Here is a 20,201-nt window from a genome sequence, read left to right on the forward strand (position 1 = left end):
CGGATGTAGATATACTGACCATATTTGATCGGACTCATATTCCTAAAACACTTTCATGATTAATTCAATTTAGGAAAATTAATTGCGAATTGAGATGAGATTTTGGAGCAAGTGAGCACGATATCGAATGAGAGCAAGATAATGAACAGAAAGCCGGAAAGATTGATTAGGTATAAATAAATTGTAAACCCATTTATGATTTATTTAATACTCATATTACATTTGAACATATTTATGATCCATTTATCGAATATAACTAACCTATGCAACAACTAAGTCCATTATATATAAATTTATCACCCATTTTAACATATCTCCTCATAACCTTTCATGTCCACAAGAGAATTGTTTGATCCTAGTGCTATGATGGCTTTGTTAGCTTCAAATGTTGCAAATCCTGCTTATTACGATGGAAGTATGTAAGATTAAATAAACGAAACTTAGCTATAAAATCAAAAGAAAACTCATTCTACAACGAGGATGCCCTACTTACGTAGCTTGATCTCGAACTATTAACATTCTAGATGCGTAGCACGAAAGCTAAAACCCAATTAGGCAACCTCGACGAACCAGGCAAAACGTAGAAACCTCATCAAATTCTTTCATGATCCCGACCGAGTCGGGCTTGTATGATTCTTTGGACACCTAGAAACTCATGTTCTTGTCCTAAAAGATTCGATTGTCTGTGAAAGAAGATGACAAACGTTGCAATAGTACTTCCCGAGTTCCTCTTCAACCCATGGCCATGAAAAGAGCCAGCTCCTAGCGTGTTATCTCCAGCAAAATTTCACCTGCAAGATCTCCTCACATGAACATAATATTGCAGAAGAATTAAGAAAGACTCTGCTACATCGTAACTTGGTGCTGAGGATCGAAATCACAAGGAGGATTGGGCATGAGATACGAAGCATCTTCGCTACAGCAGAAACCGGATCATCTCCATGCAACCTTAAAACAACCAAACAAACTCTCTGGACTATGCTGAGTCTCTCTCTCTCTCTCTCTCTCTCTCTGGTACTGCAGACAAGAAAGAAAGAGGAGAAGAAACCCAGAATGAACCCAGAGAAAGAGGCCCAAAACGTGAAAAAGGAAGAAACAGAGTCATGGTGTCAACAAGATGGAGTGGATCTCTCAGGCAATACGATTAAAAGAGAAAAAGAAGCACACAAGATTATAGTTGCACGACGATTGTTGTTATTGCTGTTGCTGATACCACACTATGCTACCATAGAACAGTATCGACTTTGCCAATTGAGATGGAGCAGTTTGAGCACACCTTCAAGTGGGCCAGCTTACGCCGAGTTCCACTGCTGAACTTTCAGCCTCAGTTTCATTCATGAGAGCAGGCATGAAAACGGCATGCATGGCTTGAGTATGATACCGAGGATATGCGAAATAGTTCTACGCCCGCAAAATCCTCCATTTAATGCTGAGAATCTTGAGGAGGTAACGAGAAAATGCAGATTTCATCTCTTCTAGTCCATGAACCTCGAACTGGCATTGTCTCATTCAAGGAAAAACCAGACATGACTTCGTTGTTGGAGTCTATTAATCGCCTACCTGCACCAAAACACAACAGTACTCACATCATGACATTCTACTTAAAAATGCTGCGATACAACAAAAGGCAAAACTAAAAAAGGGGCACTGTTTCATCTGAAAAAGTTTCCTTCTTTTAAGAGGAGCCAAGTTGACTCTAAGAGGTCAGTCTAGTGGTCAGGGCCGGGAATTGGGCGCTCCATTTAGGAAGTGCCTGATTCGACTGTGCCTCAGATTTTTCAAACCAGAGACCTCTTAGCTAATTACACTCTTCACTAATCCTTTAGCAAAACAAAATGCTTGAGGTTATTAACGACAACAATTTGTCTCATATTCACCAATATGTCAATGCTTGATCTGGCAGTCCAAAGTAAATTGATGAAGGCAGATAATCTGAAGTCACAACAAGCTCAGGGTCCAGGTGACAGTCCAATAAAAGCACAATAATTAAAGCAAGGAGTCACCAAAGGCATAGGAAACTGAAAAATGAACTGGAAAAAAAATATAAACTTAACTCACCCACACCATTATTACAGTCATTCTTCTCTCCTCCCACTGCTCCGATTGCATGGTCCAGTGATTCTCTCCTTCAGTTCCAACTTCATATTCCTTTAAAAGAATACAATAAATTGCATCTTCAAAGCCAAAGGAACAGATTGATAGGAAAAGCTCATATCCATGAGAGACTCTACTAGAAATAGCAGGAAGAATTGTACATCAGTCAGCAGTACAACACAAAAAGCTAATATAAAATCAAGCCAGCGCCTTCGAGCACACACATGAAGTAATATTACAGGAGCAGCTTGAATATTGGTCAACTTCTGCCATCTTCAGACTCCAACTTCAGATTGGAGAAGGTTCCCCAACATCTTCAGCACCATTGTATGAATTGAAGCAACTGTAATCAGCTTGATCGTGGTTACTGTTTAACAATGTGAATAAAATTTGGACATCAGACCGAAATTGCCATCCTTGGTTTTCATCTGCACCTTCAATGATTAACAAATCATTTCTCAACCCTAATGCTTACTGATCCATAACCATAACCATCTTATGGAAGATGAAAACTTTCGGTGCTAACCATCAATCTCATTATACTCAACGTAAGAAGATGGAAAGGAAGAGAAAATTATTCTGGCTGACAAACATGTCAAAGTACATCATAATGTGATTATATCTGGGTCGATTTTGAGATGCTCTAGAAAAATTTAAGGCAATACAGAGCACAAAAAAACAAACTTGCAATTCACGATAATTCTCATAGCGTTATCACATGGCAGAGGCAAGAAAACTTATTGCCATCTGAAAAAAGTATACAGTCAATTGCTTGTGCTTTGGTTCATAAATGGCGCACGTAAGCATGTCGATGACAAATCGCAAAGCTCTCCATACATTGCGCTCTTTCCTAATTTGAGTTTACAATGTGTTCTGAGGAACTATTTCGCTTAGTGCGCAACCCGGAAAGAGGGGAAACAAAGAACCGATCATATGAAGATAAGAAAGAACCAATTTACAACAGCTCTACCGGACAAAAGAGCCAACACATAATAACACATAAGGACATCTATGGAGATCAACAAACTGTCTGAAGCGGTGGACAAACAGACATTCTACATTTACCAATCTGCTTTCTAGGACTTATTGTTCAAAGGATCTGGATACATGATAACATCTGTGAACAACGAAAACTCAGGAATTCTTCTGATGCAATCAATGGTATCATTGAGTCATTGTTTCCACGGTTGAATCAGAGATAAAATGAAGCAGCATGATGTAACATGCTTGATCTGGTTGATAGAAAGGGACCAAATGCTTAAGTAAAGAAATGATTGGAAATACCCTGAAAACTCGAGGAAGAAATTCATCGAAGTTAGTTATACGCTCTTCAAATAGAACTCTTAAAAGGGCTAAGATCATACTACAAGAATACTTAAAATTCTCACCTTGTGCCTAGAGACAAACAGGTGAAATTCGGCGAAAAATAAGAAAGAGCTGGCATATGTTCAAACTCCTCATGTAACTGAAAAGACGAACAGCTAATCTTCTTTTAGCAATTCAACCATGTGATGCTCAATGTAGAACTTTTCTGAACCTAGTTATCAACTCTGCAAAGTCTTGGAGCATTTCATTATCCTGCAGAAAACAATTCATACAACCCAAGCACACAAAAAGAGAGAGGGCACTAACATATACTATCGCTTTATGCAGGTATATTGCAGACAAGGACGAAAAGTCTTGCAAATGCTACAGTTGCTTGCTTGCATAGTCCAAAAAAGAAATCAGCATCCATTCGAACTAGCAAATTAGCAATCCAACTATGCTAACCTATGGAATCATGAGATATCCATCATTTCCAGTCAACAGTGCATAGTCTACAGATGTTCTCTCGCATTGCTTCCGGCATCCACATTCTCAATCCTTTTTGAAGCACAATATACCGCAGAGACTGGCACCCAAGCACCGTCTGCTCTATGTCATGCACATTAACACCATGACAATTAGCCAAAACTAGAGATTCCAAACAAGAATGATTCTCAAAGGCGCGAATTCCAGCTCCATTAATCAGCTCACAGCCAGTTAAATCAATGGACGCCAAATTTTCACAGTTCTCAGCAAGTGCCAAGAGAGTGATGTCAGATACATTTATCAGCCAGGCCAAATTTAGCTTCCTCAAGGATTTAATAGCAGCAATTGCAACTCCTCCATCATCGGTGACCTTCGGCCCGCATTCTGCGATATTCAACTCCTCCAAACAGCAGAACAGTGGCAACACCGAAGCCCCACTGTCCGTAATCTTGTCACATTCTGCAAGAACCAACTTCTTCAGAGTTCTTGCCAAAGACCCGTTCGCCAAATAAGCCAACCCGGAATCCGAAATCATAGAACAACCTTCCAAATTCAAGGTGCGAATACAACTCGCTCGGCCTATCGCTTCTAGAGATTGATCAGTAATCAAACTACACCAACCCAAATCCAAAGTCCTCAAATTCTTCGCACGTTCAACTAGTGACATAACCCCCAGGTCCTCAACATTCTTTCTCCTCCCCAACAAAACCTTCAAGATCCTCGGACAGCCATTCACCAAAGCACACAGCCCATCACTCCCAAAATCCTCAACGCCCGAAGCCTCGCCGAAATCACAGCAGGCGTCGCACGGCTGCTTGTAGCTGAGGTGTAAAGATTCGATCTTTGAGCACGTCTTGGACACGAAATCGGCATCAGAATCCGTGATCAGCTTCGAACACTCGAACTGTACTAAATTCGGGAACCTGGGCAGGAAGCGACGCATGAGATCGGGCTCAAGAACCCTAATCGCGAACCGGTTCAGGCCTTCGACTCTCAGCCACTGCTTGCAGACTTCAGAGAACGATTTCCGATCGTTGGGGTCGGGTACCCGTTGAAGAATCAGGCTCAGCTCATCGAAACCCAGTACGGACATTCTTGCTTTTTGGGTACCGGGTAGCTTTCCGGGATTCTTGACGGAAGTGAGCGAGAGCTGATAGGTAGAATTGGGCGCTCGGAAAGGTTCTTATACGGGGTGCCTTTTCCCTGTTCCTAGTAATTTGAACAATTACCGAAAAAATGTCTGGCTGTCCCTTTTTCTATTTTAGCGTCTCGATTAAGAGCCGCCGCAATGGGCAGATAAATACTAGGCCTAAAAAACCAAAGCTTGCGCATCATCATCATCATCAAGAAAGGTTACATCTTTCTGAAAAGCACTCCACCTTACCGAGCCAGACTATAAATGGAAAACAGTTTGTTCAGGACTGCCTATTGACCCCGTCTCTCTCTCTACCTGAGAGCCTCTCCTCTCTCTCTCTCTCTCTCTCTCTCTCTCTCTCTCTCTCTATAGCATGAGAAGTTTGCCTCTTGGCGCCCTCTCTGAACCGCGTCCTTCGCGCGTGGCTCCATTGAAAAGTGGGGGCGGGAAGAGTGCGGGTCAAGTGCATATTGCAGAGTTCCTACCTATGGAAGAAGTTGGTAGAGCGGAGGAAGGGGAGGACAAGGGGGAGAGAGCCGTTGTTCCATTCATCAAAGCAGTGTTGGTACCTTTCTAAACTCAACAAAACACATCATCCCTGGATCATTTGTTTGCTGGAAAAGGAAGTATAAACAGAAAAAAAAAATGTTGGCAATGGCGAGGAGGAGAATGAGATTCGCTAATATGTCTTTATTTTGATCCTGTTGGGGTCGAGCTGAGGATTGATGCTTTGGTGGAGTAAATGACTAACAAGTGGAAATCCTTTACGCTGATCAGAGTTCCATCCACACCTACATGCGAAGCTCCAGCTGCGCTGCAGAATACAGGGTTACCGGCTGGGCACGCGAACCCTGAAACTTCAAAGAAGACTCTCTGGAATCGGTCAACAGGTAAGGCCAGGATCTGTGCTTTACCCATGGGTGTGAATTGGAGGTTTCAGTGATGTCAGGGGCTGGATGAGAAGAATGGTGGACAGCTGGAGTACCAGAGAAGGATGGAAGATCATTCAAAAGCTCATTTTGTTTAGATGGGAATGGTGGACTCGGGTCATGGAGGGCAGGGCAGGGCAGGGCTTTACCTGGTAGAAATAATCGAGGAAGGTCAAGGGGGGATTAGGCAGAGGTTGGTCAGTGGCCTGGTCACTATTAGCTAGAGGGAGATTTGGCCCAAAGCGCCACCAATATTCAATCTTCCTGCGACTTGTTCTGATCGACAGGCCTCTTCTACCGTATACTTGGGGCCTCTTTGGTAGCTGCTCCATTTTTCTATTTTTCTGTTCTTTTATTTTCGGAACGGAAATTTATTTGTGCACTTAGTTTTTCTATCACTCGAAATAGATCGATGTCTAGGAAATAAACTTGTAATAGAAACAAGAAGTAAAAAAAGAGAAACAAAGTCATTTTAGATAAATAAGTTCGTAGTAACCTAACCGAGAGAAAAGACGTTTTCTTCACAAGCAGAGCTTGGGCGTGATTGAGATCGACACTCTTCTTCACCACCATCATGGAATCAAGCTTCAACCGCATGGGGTGTGACTTTGAGGCGAGTGAAATTACATATTTTTATTGCAGATATGCCGACTCGCAAATCTGGGCGAGGCCTCCCTCGCCTCGCCGATCTGCAAAAGAAGTGCCTGGGACTTTTCAATTTTCACACATGATTTGACTTAAATCACTTCCTTGCCTTGGTGAATCTCCGACCCAGATTTCCATCTTCATCTTCTTATAGAGAAATGTATGTTAATATCAACTGTGGCTGGCGTTAACTTTATTAATTTGGTAGAGTCATGCCTTCTATTATGCTACGTTCTATTGTGATGAAGAATAAATATGCTTGCTCGTGTCTAGATTAATCTTCTTGGATTGTGAGTTTAGCTCAGTACCACTCTCTCGTAGTGAGCCAATAACACTTTATATTTTTTAAATTCAAGAAGCACGAGTTTCGGATTCCAATTCCACCTTCCTCTTTCAAGAACTTTAGATAATCAACTATAATTGGGATGTGAATGTTGAAGTGCTTAAACTAACTATTATGTTGGATTTTCTAAGACCATCGTAAAACATCTTGATCAATTAAGTCCTTACAAAAGTCTAGTTTTATCCAAACATGAATTGTTAAGTCTCAACTTACATTTATATAATTAGATGAGAAAAATCAGGAACATAAATTTTTAGAGTCGTACCAAACGCATTTTTATTTTTATTTATTCTATAAAGAGAAAATTTATGCAGTTACCAAACGTATTCTTCTACTTGGAAAATCGTCCAAGAAATAAAAATAGAAAAAACTGCATCCGAACAAAAATTATTCACGGAACACAAATGTTACAAAACGCACTCTTAGATTATAGTGAGGAACTGTCTTTCCTAATCCCAAGAATAACTGAATAAAACGACACGGTCTTTGAACCTTAAAAAATATATATTAGTGGGTGTGTTTGTTTGACGAAATAATTTTTGGCGAATTAGTTAGAGTTTGGTTAAAAAAATATGCGTACTTAAAATTAGGAAAATGAATTTCCTTACCCGAAAAGAGGAAAACTTTTTCTTGGAAAATAATTTATCCAAAATTATTTTCCTTCGTCACAGAGTTTTTCTCGAAACAAACACATCATGTCTCACTGGAAACTTCATGATAAAGGGAAATAACGTTTCGTGAAAATCTTTTTCAAGGAAAATTGTCGGTTTTCATTTATTTGGTGAATTAGAGAAACCGATTTCCTTCTTGCCAGAAGGAGAAGCCATTTTTTTCATAAGCTAAATTTGTTATCTTCAGTCCATGTGAAATTCCGTAAATCGATTGGCTTTCCATCACCCAAATACTGAAAAATTTGAAAAATAATTTCTCAAAAACGGTTTTGCTTCAAACAAATGGATCTTCAGTTCAGCACCCATTTGACATTACCCCTTCTGGCTCAACTTATATGAAGCAAGTCCTTGTGAATCCCCTATATATATAGTCTGCCTTTATGATCCTATTGATCGGCCTAACCTGAGAAGAGAATTTGACTCAGCTTATCATTTGACTACAACCAAAAGACGAAAGAAACCAAAAAAAAAAAAAAAAAAATTTTGAAGCTTAACTCATCTGAATTATTTATTATCTCGAGAAAAATATTTTCTTATGGACTGGTTTACAAATGAAATATTAGATCAATAAGAGCTTCTTCGGTACAATCACTTCAAAATGATTGAAATTGAAACTAAATTGACTCCATATTAATACATAAAAAAACCTCCCTACCTGTCAAATATAACCGACACTGGTCGGCGCAATCTTTTCAGTTAAATGGGTCTCGCATCAAGCACTTATTTAGGTGCGCAGGATCGCAAACAACCGGATGCAGAAGCGCCCGATTGCACGACCAATCTCGATAGCCGACCGAGTCCGAACATAGGCTGTCGGGGCGAAAAACGACGTGCGCCTTGAGTTAAACTAACACGAATCGACCTAATCTTTTGACTAAGTGATGCGTGAGGAGCCCGCTCTCGATCGCCCGACCGAGTCCGAACACAGGTTGTTATCTCTTATACGATAGAGGGAAACCCCAAAACGACAATCAAATAAAATCAGGGCAAAAACGACGTGCGCCTTGAGTTTGGCCAATATGTATGTCGTCACACGACCCATGTGGGTGTGTCGTCGTCGATTTCTTATCTCCAACATTAAATTATGCAATGCCTAAAGTCAGCTGTCCAGATCATTCAACTGTCAGCGTATGCAAAACTGTCTACACCAATAATGTCAATTTGTACAGCGTTTATATAACAATTATACATCCACTGGCTCGCGGCTAGCATAAAAAAAAAAAGCAAAAAAATTTCCATTTGAGTTGGTACACATGCTCAGGGGTACAATTGTAAATTGAGCATGCACTTGTTCCTTAATTAATTTTGTTAATCTCGCATTTTCCCTTTTTCTCTTGTAGTTTATAATGGCTAATTGCACCAACAGTAAAGTCTCTTCATCGAGAAGTATTAGCGCGTTACCGATCTTAAATTCTAGAAAGAACGCAAAAATCGTCAACGTGTGGAAAGTTTGGTTTCGTGAATGTTTAATTGTCATTGAACATGTAAAACTATCGGCCCGTTGACGTTGATACGAGATTCGGTGATTGACCGCCGTCTGTGCTTTGATGCTACAAATGACCTAATTAGGTAAAGGGGCCATGGGTACTAGCTTGAGAATTTTCGTGAAAAGAAAATTTATCCGGTTTAAATGCGTCCGGAAGAACCGATTTAGATTTTTCTACGAGACAAAAATTAGTCCGAGATAGACGTGCTACGAAGCATCGTTTCGAGACTTTTTTTTTTATTTATGTATATAAATTGTATCACCCGGTTCGCTTTAACCCACGAACGTTATTGGCAAAAGAGAGCCGACAACACAGTGAAAGGGGGAAGCTTCCCAATCCCACCTCTTCTTTTGTCGCGTCTGATTCTTTCTCAGTTCGTCCAAGACAAGCGTTACCAGACAAAGTCATACGATTTCTTTCTAATTTAAAATGATTAAAATAAGTAAATCATGATTTTACCTTCCCTTTACGTGAAAACCAGAAAAGCACGAGGCTTATGATTTCCCATGAAATTGACCGTTTCTTGCTTCTTTCTTACACAGCACAAGCGCCAATGAAATTTCCCCCTCCATGCTTTTGACCTCCTCTTAAAATACAGCCACTTTGCTTATAGCCGAAGGCTCTTGACCTTCTTAATGCATTCCTTAATCTCTTAATTAGTATCTTAATCACACTAATTAGTATGTGATTTAGAATCTGCTCTGATATTCTTGCTCTTGGTCCCCACCAATCAAGGAGTTTTACTTTTTACACCTGCCAAACCAGCCTAAAGCTTTGATTTTCCAGCTTTCATTCCCACTCTTGACGCCCACAAGTCTTTTTTGCACGTGAGACTGTTTTAGTTGGCGACTCCTCTCGTGCTCTACACCTTACCACCATTCGTGACATTTTTTTTTTTTTTTTTACAATAAGTGAAATAAGAAATCTACTGAATTTTCGATTTTGAATCTCCAATCACGTGTTCTCTCGCACTCTCGCCATGGATGTTCGGACGAACATGACGTTCGAGAACCGCCCCGGCCGCTCCTTGTTTGGCGATCGTTAATCGTTTCTCGAGCGAGTCTCGACGATCGGTATAATCTCGTTTGATCGGACATCGGGCTAGGATTGTTTCTGTTCTTCGACGCTTGATAGATCATTCGCGTGCCAAACTTTCGTACACTTGGGCACGAACTTGGGGCAGTTTTGGCGAATTTAGGGACATGAATTGCCTAATGAGCTCTTCGTTTCCTTGTATCTCAAGCAGCTCCATCTCTTAATGATGTGACTATTAAACTTATATCTTCCATGGGAGGTGCTTTGGTGAGGTGATGACAATGTCTTGTCAAATGATAAGAGATTAGGGAAAAATTAAGTAATTAAGAAATGTTTTGACCGTGATTTATCACCTACTTAAGTGCAATAATGGGTCAATAGAGTAAGGAGGTTTGCTTGCGGATGACTTTGATTACACGATATTTGATGCTACTAGAGAGGCTTCAGGAGTCTCGAACTGAAAAAAGAAAATTGAATGGAAACCTTTCACCACCAATGAAATTAAATAAGGTAGAGATTTTGACAGATGTAAAATTTATTTGCACAAATCAAAGCTTAAAATAAGTTTGTAGGAGTCAATTTACATTGTCGAATCGCTATTTTTTTCTTTCAATTTCCTACGCTTAGGAAAAAAGGAATTTCATATAACTCGCCGAATTATTTTCCAAACTAGTTGGACGAGCTCGGAAGCAACTCCATTTTGCTATTGCCCTTTTTTGCTTTTGGGTTATTGAGGTGGGGAGCTTAGTCGGTAAATAGGCATTAAATCAACACCAAATGTCAAAATTTCGCGATGATAGAGTTGCGATTTCGGCGATTTAATGGAATTAAAAATAACAAAAAGAAGAGAGTGCGGTAGTCTCGTGAACCGAGAGCGCAGAGAATTCGAACACAATAACGAAAAGGAAACGCGAGAATCAAATTATCAACTTTCCGTTGAAATCTATATCGCGATTTATAAAATATAAATTATGACCATTAATGTACCGTTTTCATATATCCCTTTTGAAATGTTAGATGGTTTTAGATAAAAGTCAAATTGGAAAAATGCGACGTTTTCATACGACTGTTTATAAATAAATACCCGCATGATTCAATCTGTCCTATCACACCACAAAAAAAAAAAAAAAAAGAAATATTAAACTAAATTTGATTTCAATTGCATGAAATTACGAAAACACCCTCGCTCTTTTCCATCTTCATCTTCCCATCAAACTCTCTCTCTCTCCCTCTTTACGTCTGTTTACTCTCTGTCTGTGTAAATAGTCCACCCTCCTTCACTCTCTCTCTCTCTCTCTACACGTACAATGGCTCACCTCTTCAGAGATCTCTCTCTTGGCCACTCCAAGAGAGAGCACTCCAAACCCCCTCCCCTCTCCACCACCCCCGCCGCCGCCCCCTACATCGCCACCCCCGCCGCATTGCCCTCCCCGCTCGGCCAGCTCGACGCCGCCCAGCTCACCGACGCCGACCTCCGCCTCACCGCCTTCGAGATCTTCGCCGCCGCATGCCGCACCTCCTCCTCCAAGCCCCTTGCCCACGCCTCCGCCTCCTTGGCCCACTCCGATTCGCCGACGGCCCACAACAACTCGTCGTCGAACTCGCCGAGCTCCCCGGCGCTGCAGCGATCGCTCACTTCTGCCGCCGCGAGCAAGATGAAGAAGGCGCTGGGGCTGAAATCCCCGGGCTCCGGCTCCAGGAGGAGCCCCGGGTCGGGGTCGGGGTCGGGGTCGGGCTCGGGCCTCGGGAAGCCGAGGAAGGCGGTGACCGTGGGCGAGCTAATGAGGAATCAGATGAGGGTCCCGGAGAGTGTGGACTCCAGGGTTCGGAGAGCGCTTCTGAGGGTATCAGCTGGGCAGGTGAATATGGATTTTGTCGAAATTTCAGAAATGTTTCCTAAATGCGTGCTTGTGGGTGGTGATGATGTGTAAATTGTGTTTCTGGGCGGCTGATTTGAGCGTGATTGTGCGTAATTGGGCTGATCTGATGTTCCGCGTCTTTCGCGATGATCTCGAATCAGCGGATTCAGCGTAATGGAGATCGTCGGTAGCTATCTCATGCAACTTATGTAGTTGTGGAAAATTGAATGTGATGATCCGGTGTTGGTTAGAGTCGATCAGTTTTGATTGTGATTGTTTTTGTACTCTGATCTGTGGATTGGAATCCAAAATTTTGCAGAAAGACTCGATTTTGCGTTGGGTGAGACAGAATGTGTGAGGGCTTGCTTCTATATTCCGGTTTCAGCAAGCATCCTTTTTTGACAAACTAGAAGACCAGATTTTTTCTCACTGTGAATTCGTGTATTTCGTCAGTTTTCTTTGAACATTATTGCTTACCTTTTCATTTACTTTGGTACTAATTCCCGTTTCGTGCAATGTAGGATTAGCTACTGTTCCAATGAAGAAGAAACATAGTTTAACAGAATAACAGTTGAAAATTCTTGTCCTATACGACAGCATTTTACCAAATGCCTTCTTTTTTGCTTCTAGTCTGTCATAACTTTGTCCTGGTTTTTTAATCGGAGGATAAGCTGGGTCACATGTGCTCCTTTGGTAATTGATCAATTGTTTATCTTCTGTTGCTTTGGCTGTTATAGTGTGCTTCTGTGGCCATGATAATTGCTCATAGTTTCTGGTCACTTAGCCATAATTTATTTCTATCCTCTTCTTCTCATTTCCTTTCCTTGGAGGGATGTGCATGCACATGCATATCCATGACTATAGGGGCTTTTTTTTTTTTTTTCAAAAAATGATATATGCGACAACTCTTTTCCATCCGTATTTCGATTTGACCAGCGACATTCCTATATGTTGAAGCATCTATTTTCTGCTACAGGTCGGAAGACGAATTGAATCAGTGGTTGTACCGTTAGAATTATTGCAGCAGCTCAAGAATTCGGATTTTACCGATCAACAAGAATATGATGCCTGGCAGAAGAGAACCCTTAAAGTTCTTGAGGCTGGTCTCCTTATTTATCCCCGTGTTCCGCTGGACAAGTCAAACATGACTGCACAGCGTCTCCGACAAATAATTAATGCAGCATTTGATAGGCCCTTAGAAACAGGGAGAAATAACGAATCTATGCAAGTTCTTCGTAGCGCTGTGACTTCTCTTGCTGCAAGAACCCTTGATGGATCTCTTGATTCTTGTCACTGGGCAGATGGGATTCCTCTGAATCTTCGACTGTATGAAATGCTTCTAGAAGCCTGCTTTGATGTCAATGATGAAACTTCTATCATCGAGGAAGTTGATGAGCTTATGGAGCAGATAAAAAAGACATGGGGAATCCTTGGAATCAATCAAATGCTGCACAATATTTGCTTTACATGGGTTTTGTTTCACCGTTTTGTGGCAACTGGACAAGTGGAAATGGACCTGCTTTATGCTGCTGATAGTGAGCTTGCTGAAGTTGCTAAAGATGCCAAAGCAACGAAGGATCCGGAGTATTCCAAGATTTTGAGCTCTACATTGACATCGATATTAGGCTGGGCAGAGAAAAGACTTCTTGCTTATCATGACACATTTGATAGTGGTAACATTGAGACGATGCAGGGTATTGTTTCTCTTGGTGTCGTGGCAGCTAGAGTTTTAGTTGAAGATATTTCAAATGAGTATCGCCGGAGGAGGAAAGCCGAAGTTGATGTAGCTCGCAGCAGGATCGATACTTACATTAGGTCATCATTGCGCACCGCTTTTGCTCAGGCAAGTTTCATAAATTATAATCTGCTTCAGGGTATTTCCATTTTATAGAAGGCTGATATTCAATTAAAATCTATCATCTTCCATTGCTCTAAGGCTATCCTATGTTGTCACCTGACATGGCATGGAGACCTTGGACTTAAGTTCAGCATACTTTTACCACACATGCTTGAGATGCTGGCTGTTTGATATTGTTGAAATTTGTTATATCAATTGTAAAAGGAACTTATACAGAATCTAATTGTACCGTCCCCAGGAAGCAATAGATACGGATTGCTAAAGAAAAAAAGAATCGGACAAAAGAAGATCTTTGTATAACTTTATATTTAATTTTTTCACTTGGAGGGTTGTATTCTTGTGCATCTGTGACATGGATTGTGTTGATTCCGTTACAGAGAATGGAGCAAGCAGATTCAAGCAGGAGAGCCTCAAAAGGCCATTCTAATCCTCTTCCAGTGCTTGCTATCCTTGCAAAAGATGTGGGTGAACTGGCACTTAACGAGAAGGAGATTTTCAGTCCCATACTGAAGAAGTGGCATCCTTTTGCAGCAGGGGTTGCGGTTGCCACACTTCATGCTTGTTATGGAAATGAGCTAAAGCAATTCATATCTGGTTTAACTGAGTTGACACCAGATGCCGTTCTAGTGCTGAGAGCAGCGGATAAGCTGGAAAAGGATCTGGTGCAAATTGCTGTTGAAGATTCTGTGGACTGTGATGATGGTGGGAAGGCAATAATCCGAGAGATGCCTCCTTTTGAGGCTGAAGCTGCAATAGCCAATCTGGTCAAAGCATGGATCAAGACAAGAATAGACAGATTGAAGGATTGGGTGGATAGGAATTTGCAACACGAGGTATGCTTTGCAGTTTGGATCAATCTTGTAACATGCTAAGTCTACCATCAGTATCGATGAATCTTGACTTTAAAATGTTCATTTGAATGGCAAGATTTTGCTTACTTCAATATTGCTGCAATCTTGTAAGATCACTGCTTGGTAGAAGATATGACATGCTGTTGCTATGTGAAGCAACACTTCATTGACGTTTCTCCTACTATTATGTTTTGTCAATCGCGTATGAGTGGCTTATAGAAAGGTGCTTTGCTGTTGCCTGGGTATTTGTCAATCTCGTATGAGTGGTTAAATTTGATTTGCTGTACTATCTCTTAGAAGTGTAAATGTGTTATAACTGCCAAGTGCTCACAACTTTAGAACAATTAGTTAAATAAGTTACTAAGTTAAGTCCCTTCCCTACCCTTCCCTCTGGTACCCATAAAAGGGGAAATAGGGAGTGTTAATGGATGCGTCTAATTACTGTTTGGATCATCTGAACTATTATTGCAGATTTATCATGAGCATTTTAAACATCATATATGTGCATGTAGAGTTTCCAAAGTGAAAGAAGTGATGAACCTAAGTCCCTTGCCTACCTCCCGTCTGGTATCCATAATAGGAGAAACAAGGAGAGTGTTGATGAATACGTGTCTATTTCACTGTTATGATCATGTGATTTATTATTGTGGATTTATCTTGAGCATTTTAAACCTCATATATGTGCATTAGAGTTTTCCCCTACTCATTGTTTCCTGCCATACGCTGAAATTTCAAAGTTGGCATTCTTTTATTCTTGTTCATTTTTCATATTCTAATGTCGTTTTTTAACCTTGCTTTCTGATGATGATGTAGACATGGACTTCCCAAGCAAATAAAGAGGGATTTGCTCCGTCTGCTGTTGAAATGCTGCGGATAATAGACGAAACTTTAGATGCATATTTCCAGCTTCCAATACCGATGCATCCCGCACTGCTTCCTGACTTGATGACTGGCCTGGACAGATGTCTTCAGTATTATGTAACCAAGGCACAATCTGGATGTGGTCAGTAGAACTCAAGTTCATGAATAACTTGTTCTTTATTATTAGGATGTATCATCACATGACTGCTGTCTTTCGTTTTTTCGTAGGATCAAGAAATATATATGTTCCCACAATGCCAGCGCTAACCAGATGTAGTGTGGGATCCAAGTTTCAAGGATTTGGGAAGAAGAAAGACAAGTCACCGAGTATCCCGAAGAGGAACTCTCAGGTTGCGACAATGAATGGTGACAATTCTTTTGGAGTTTCTCAGCTATGTCTTCGTGTAAACACCTTGCAGCAAATTTGGCTACAGTTGGAGATTGTGGAAAAAAGAGTAATCACCCATCTAAGGAACTCTGAGTCTGCTAATACAGAGGATTTTTCAAATGGTCTAGGGAAGAAATTTGAACTCTCGCCTCCTGCCTGTCTGGAGGGTATCCAACAGCTTTGTGAAGCGCTTGCCTACAAAATCGTATTCCATGATCTAAGCCATGTTCTTTGGGATGGTCTTTATATTGGTGAAGTTTCATCTTCTAGAATAGAGCCATTCCTTCAGGAGCTGGAGAAATACTTGATGATCATCTCAGACACAGTGCATGAAAGGGTTCGGACACGCATTATAACATGCGTTATGAAAGCTTCTTTTGATGGGTTCTTGTTAGTATTGCTTGCTGGAGGTCCATCTCGTGCTTTCTCTAAGCAGGAGTCTCCAATAATAGAGGATGATTTCAAAGCTCTGAAGGACTTGTTCTGGGCAAATGGGGATGGTTTACCTGCTGAATTGATCGATAAGGCTTCTGCCACTGCAAGAGGCATTCTACCTCTTCTCCGAACAGATACAGAGAGTCTTATTGAGCGTTTCAGGCGTGCCACTCTTGAGACTTATGGGTCTTCTGCTAGGTCTAGGCTTCCACTACCAGCAACTTCAGGGCAGTGGAACCCCACTGAACCAAACACGATTCTTCGCGTTCTGTGCTACCGAAACGATGAAGCAGCTGCCAAATTTCTGAAGAAAACCTATAATCTTCCAAAGAAACTCTAGTCACCAAAAATCCAATGCAAGAAATCAAAGCCTGGTCTTTCTTTGAACAAGTGGCAGATGGATGAGCATGCCTCTGTTGCTGCCATCATGTCTTCGCTCGACTGTGGCTCGAGTCCTACCCGTCATGCTTGAGCAAGCAGATGAGTTATATTCTGGAGTTAGCTATGAATGTTAGAAATGAAGTGCACTGAATTCAACCGGGAGGACTGAGGATTGACCTGAGGGAGGCTACTTATGGCAGGTGGGGGGTGGATTATTCTTTATTATTCATTTTTGTGTAAGTTAAATTAAAAAAGAGTTGGTGCCCTTTTCTATCTAGCCTACTCCATTTTAGCATTTATGTTCTTTGTTAAACCAATTTACCTGTATAAGATGAAGACATGTATGGATTAGGGTGGAGATGTTTGTTACTGACATGTATGTAAAGCAGCTTTTGAGTATCCTTGATGTGAAGACTAGAAACATTTTACTTGGTGATGGTAAATATGAATGCTTCTGTTTGCAGGCTAATGCTCAAATGGCATTTGCATATGCTGTCCTAGTTTTATTTGGTGTGTGATTATTTAAATGTTAGAGAGGAATGAAATTTCACATTGATTTAGCTCCAATCCCAAATGTTTTAATTCCTACTCGAAGAGAATTCTTCTTCTACACGTGAGGTCCTTGTGGGTGATCCCAACAATTAAAGTGCAGTTTGACTCTTGTCTTTGCCAAGGCTGAAGACGTCATTCATGTTTGCGTAATTGTCTATGTCAAATGGCTGGTCGTTGAACTTCTGCACAAGTGCAACTTGGGTCATGAGTATGTCTTTTAAATGTGTTAGTAGAATGGAGAAAATATTCAAGTGTTAAATGATACAGGAACACTGAGTGGAATCAAAATCTCTAATCGCAATCATCGAGCCTTTTATGTTACATGAACGAACATAGACAACTTAAGCACCTTTGAAGCTTCCGACTTAATTAATTAGCACTAACACGTTTAAAAAGGTTATAAGTCAAGTAATGAAATTTCTTGGCATGGAACCATCGTCACGTGTAAGAAATTACAAGTCATTATTGATACGAACTTAAACTATGTACACCTGATCATTGGTTGAGCTTCTTCGAAACCACCTAAGTCTCGAAAGAACTGTGCAAGACCGTCCGACCGCCAGTTCTGCTACAGTTACTATTTGGCAGCAAGTAGGAAAAAAAACAAAAAAACGATTTGTTGGCAGGTCGTTTTGGATGTCTGGGACTTCAGTCTTCGACCTTCGACCGGCGATCTCTTCCCACTTCCGATCTGATCATTCACTATCCGTCGCTAACCACCGTCGAGAAGGAGAAAGAACGATTTGTTGGCAGGTCGTTTTGAATTACATTCCGGGCCTTGCGATTGGTTTCATTCTTGGGTGGTTCAGGGATCTGACGAAGCCTGCCAAAAACCCTGTCAACAAGGAGAAATCTTTTGCCCCGGAAAGCAAAAGGAGGTGTCTTTGGTCTCCAATGGCTGTGAGCAAGAGCTTAAGATGGTAGTGAATTTGGGTCTTCTAGTGATCAGCCATTGTTGCAATAGCTTCTCTTTTGCTTCAGCTGAAAAAGTTAGTAATCTAGTCTCTTATAGCTAAATTGTATCAAAGTCTTTTCATATGTGTGGAACTGGATTAAGGAGAATTTGCTGACACCTTGGTCACCAAGCTTGAAAGATGTACAATTGCTGCTTTAAATTTTGATTCACGCAAAGAATTTGCTGACTAATTTGTAGATGCTACCATTTGGTTCTGCACATCATTTTTTTTGGTAAAGACCAGTCGACTTGAACTTCTACTTGTTAGTTAGAAATTGACATGAGAATGAGATTACTTCCTTCAATGAATATGCTTTAGGGGCTTGGATGTGAAGTCGTGATTGATGTGACCAGCGATGGTCGCTCATTGTATCGCTCAAAATGAATTTGAATTACTCAATTGAAAAATATTTTTCAATATTGAACAAATATTTTCACGAATGAAGAGAATATGCTTCGTTTATTCATTTTTGTAATCATACATGCAATCTTGTTTAGAAAAATATTTTTCGAATTATTCATTTTCTACGAAACTAACGGAAATGAAAAACAAAAATTATATTTTAGCCCACTGATTTGTAGAAACGCTTTAACCCAGAAAGCATGTATTGCTAATGGGCCCGAGAGCAAAGGAGACGGGTCTGGTACGACCCCTTTTGGCTAATGGGCCCGGCCCATCACATTGAGGGCCGGGCCTTGTCGTTCCTGGGCCGGCACAGCGTGTTGGCCATCCTTGGTTGGATTGTCTTGCATATGTCAATCATCGCAATCACCTTGTAAATCTTTGACAAAGGAGTCTCAAGTTTGTAGAGGAGAAGCGGATTTCAACCTAAATAAAAACCACGTCAAAATATTCAAAAACAATGAAATAAATATTATGTTTCAACTTTAAAATATTTCAAAAAATAAATCCATTTTTAATATATCACGAACAACAACAAAAATCACACATAATATGTGTCAAAGTAAAAAAAAAAAACATCCATGCTAAAATGTAAAACCATCCATAAATCAAAATTTTCGCCCAGTGCAGTGACGATGTAATGATGTAAAAGTAACGTGGCAAGGCGGCATTATTCACTCGCTAGTTAAATGTCTCTCTATTTCCTGCATGAACCAGCCACTTTCGGCCCAGACATATGGTACAAATTTCACTCGACACGTGAAACGTAATTTGCGATGTTGCTCGATCACGATAAAAAGAAAAAAAAAAGTTATGAAACTACTTTTGGGTCTCTTCAACGTTGCCCACATTCCTCTTTTCCTCTCCTCTTTTTCTTTTGAATTAAGATAAAACATAGGTTTGAGAGAGATGGATCAAGTGAAGCACCGCTCCTTACCCCATCAAAGGCCATAAAAACGATGTCATATCAATCAAATTGCCAATAGTCTTTATATATATAAAACTCGTGCACTCATGCCCATCAAAAATAAAGTTAGGGGGGATCTAATGATTTCTTTGCGTTTGTACTTATTTGATGTTGGTCCAAGATCGTGTACTTTGAGCGACAAAATTCACTTTCTGGGCCCCCTCTTTCTCAATCTTCTAAGTGCACTTTAATCATGCTCTCTAAGCTTAGCTAGTCACCACTTTGAAATTATGATAACAGCAATAATCAATTTACAAAGCATCGGCATCTAACTTAACGGTTGAATTCGATTAACAACGTTGTGCGATCTTACTTTTTTTTTCTCTACATTAATCTTTTCTATGCATCCACTCCATGACACCCCTTCGTGGATATTCCACCTACTAGGAAATTATCCAAAAAGTCCTAAGCCTATTGTACGGATGTCAATTCGGCCATAAACTTTCAAGTTTGATTAATCTTGTCAAAGACCTTTTGAGAATTTTCCAATGCGGTCCTTTCGGACAATTTAGACTGCAAATTGATGGTCTAGTCGTAGCCGATTATCCACGTGGCATGCCA

The 20,201-nt window shown here is 40.7% G+C and overlaps 2 protein-coding genes across 11 annotated transcripts; one reads left to right on the forward strand and one right to left on the reverse strand.

The window, feature by feature from the left end:
- Positions 1-1,054: 1,054 nt before the first annotated feature.
- LOC115750036 (F-box/LRR-repeat protein 4-like) lies at positions 1,055-5,338 on the reverse strand. 10 transcript variants are annotated; one of them, XR_007198143.1, is made up of 4 exons: positions 3,865-5,338; positions 3,322-3,379; positions 2,063-3,240; positions 1,110-1,560 (listed from the first exon to the last, which is right to left on the reverse strand). XR_007198143.1 is itself a non-coding variant. In XM_030687167.2 (2 exons), exon 1 carries the CDS (start codon positions 4,976-4,978, stop codon positions 3,887-3,889), a length of 1,092 nt encoding a protein of 363 aa, XP_030543027.1. In that variant the 5' UTR covers positions 4,979-5,338; the 3' UTR covers positions 1,055-1,560; positions 3,865-3,886. The 10 variants fall into 10 exon arrangements, 1 of the variants encoding a protein (XP_030543027.1); XR_007198145.1 differs by lacking the exon at positions 3,322-3,379 and having other exon boundaries at positions 1,055-1,560; positions 2,063-2,461; XR_007198144.1 differs by lacking the exon at positions 3,322-3,379 and having other exon boundaries at positions 1,055-1,560; positions 2,063-2,528.
- Positions 5,339-11,365: 6,027 nt separating this feature from the next.
- LOC115750035 (protein unc-13 homolog) lies at positions 11,366-16,912 on the forward strand. Its single transcript, XM_030687165.2, has 5 exons — positions 11,366-11,989; positions 12,966-13,832; positions 14,225-14,680; positions 15,512-15,701; positions 15,788-16,912. Exons 1-5 carry the CDS (start codon positions 11,438-11,440, stop codon positions 16,720-16,722), a joined length of 3,000 nt encoding a protein of 999 aa, XP_030543025.1. The 5' UTR covers positions 11,366-11,437; the 3' UTR covers positions 16,723-16,912.
- Positions 16,913-20,201: the final 3,289 nt, after the last annotated feature.

This window comes from Rhodamnia argentea, chromosome 4 (assembly GCF_020921035.1).
Source record: "Rhodamnia argentea isolate NSW1041297 chromosome 4, ASM2092103v1, whole genome shotgun sequence".
NCBI lineage: Eukaryota > Viridiplantae > Streptophyta > Magnoliopsida > Myrtales > Myrtaceae > Rhodamnia > Rhodamnia argentea.

Coding starts and splice junctions, on each gene's coding strand:
- LOC115750036 (XM_030687167.2), bottom strand. CDS start 4,978: ATGTCCGTACTGGGTTTCGATGAGCTGAGCCTGATTCTTCAACGGGTA.
- LOC115750035 (XM_030687165.2), top strand. CDS start 11,438: ATGGCTCACCTCTTCAGAGATCTCTCTCTTGGCCACTCCAAGAGAGAG. Junction 13,833..14,224: donor TGCGCACCGCTTTTGCTCAG/GCAAGTTTCATA, acceptor ATTCCGTTACAG/AGAATGGAGCAAGCAGATTC. Junction 14,681..15,511: donor ATAGGAATTTGCAACACGAG/GTATGCTTTGCA, acceptor ATGATGATGTAG/ACATGGACTTCCCAAGCAAA.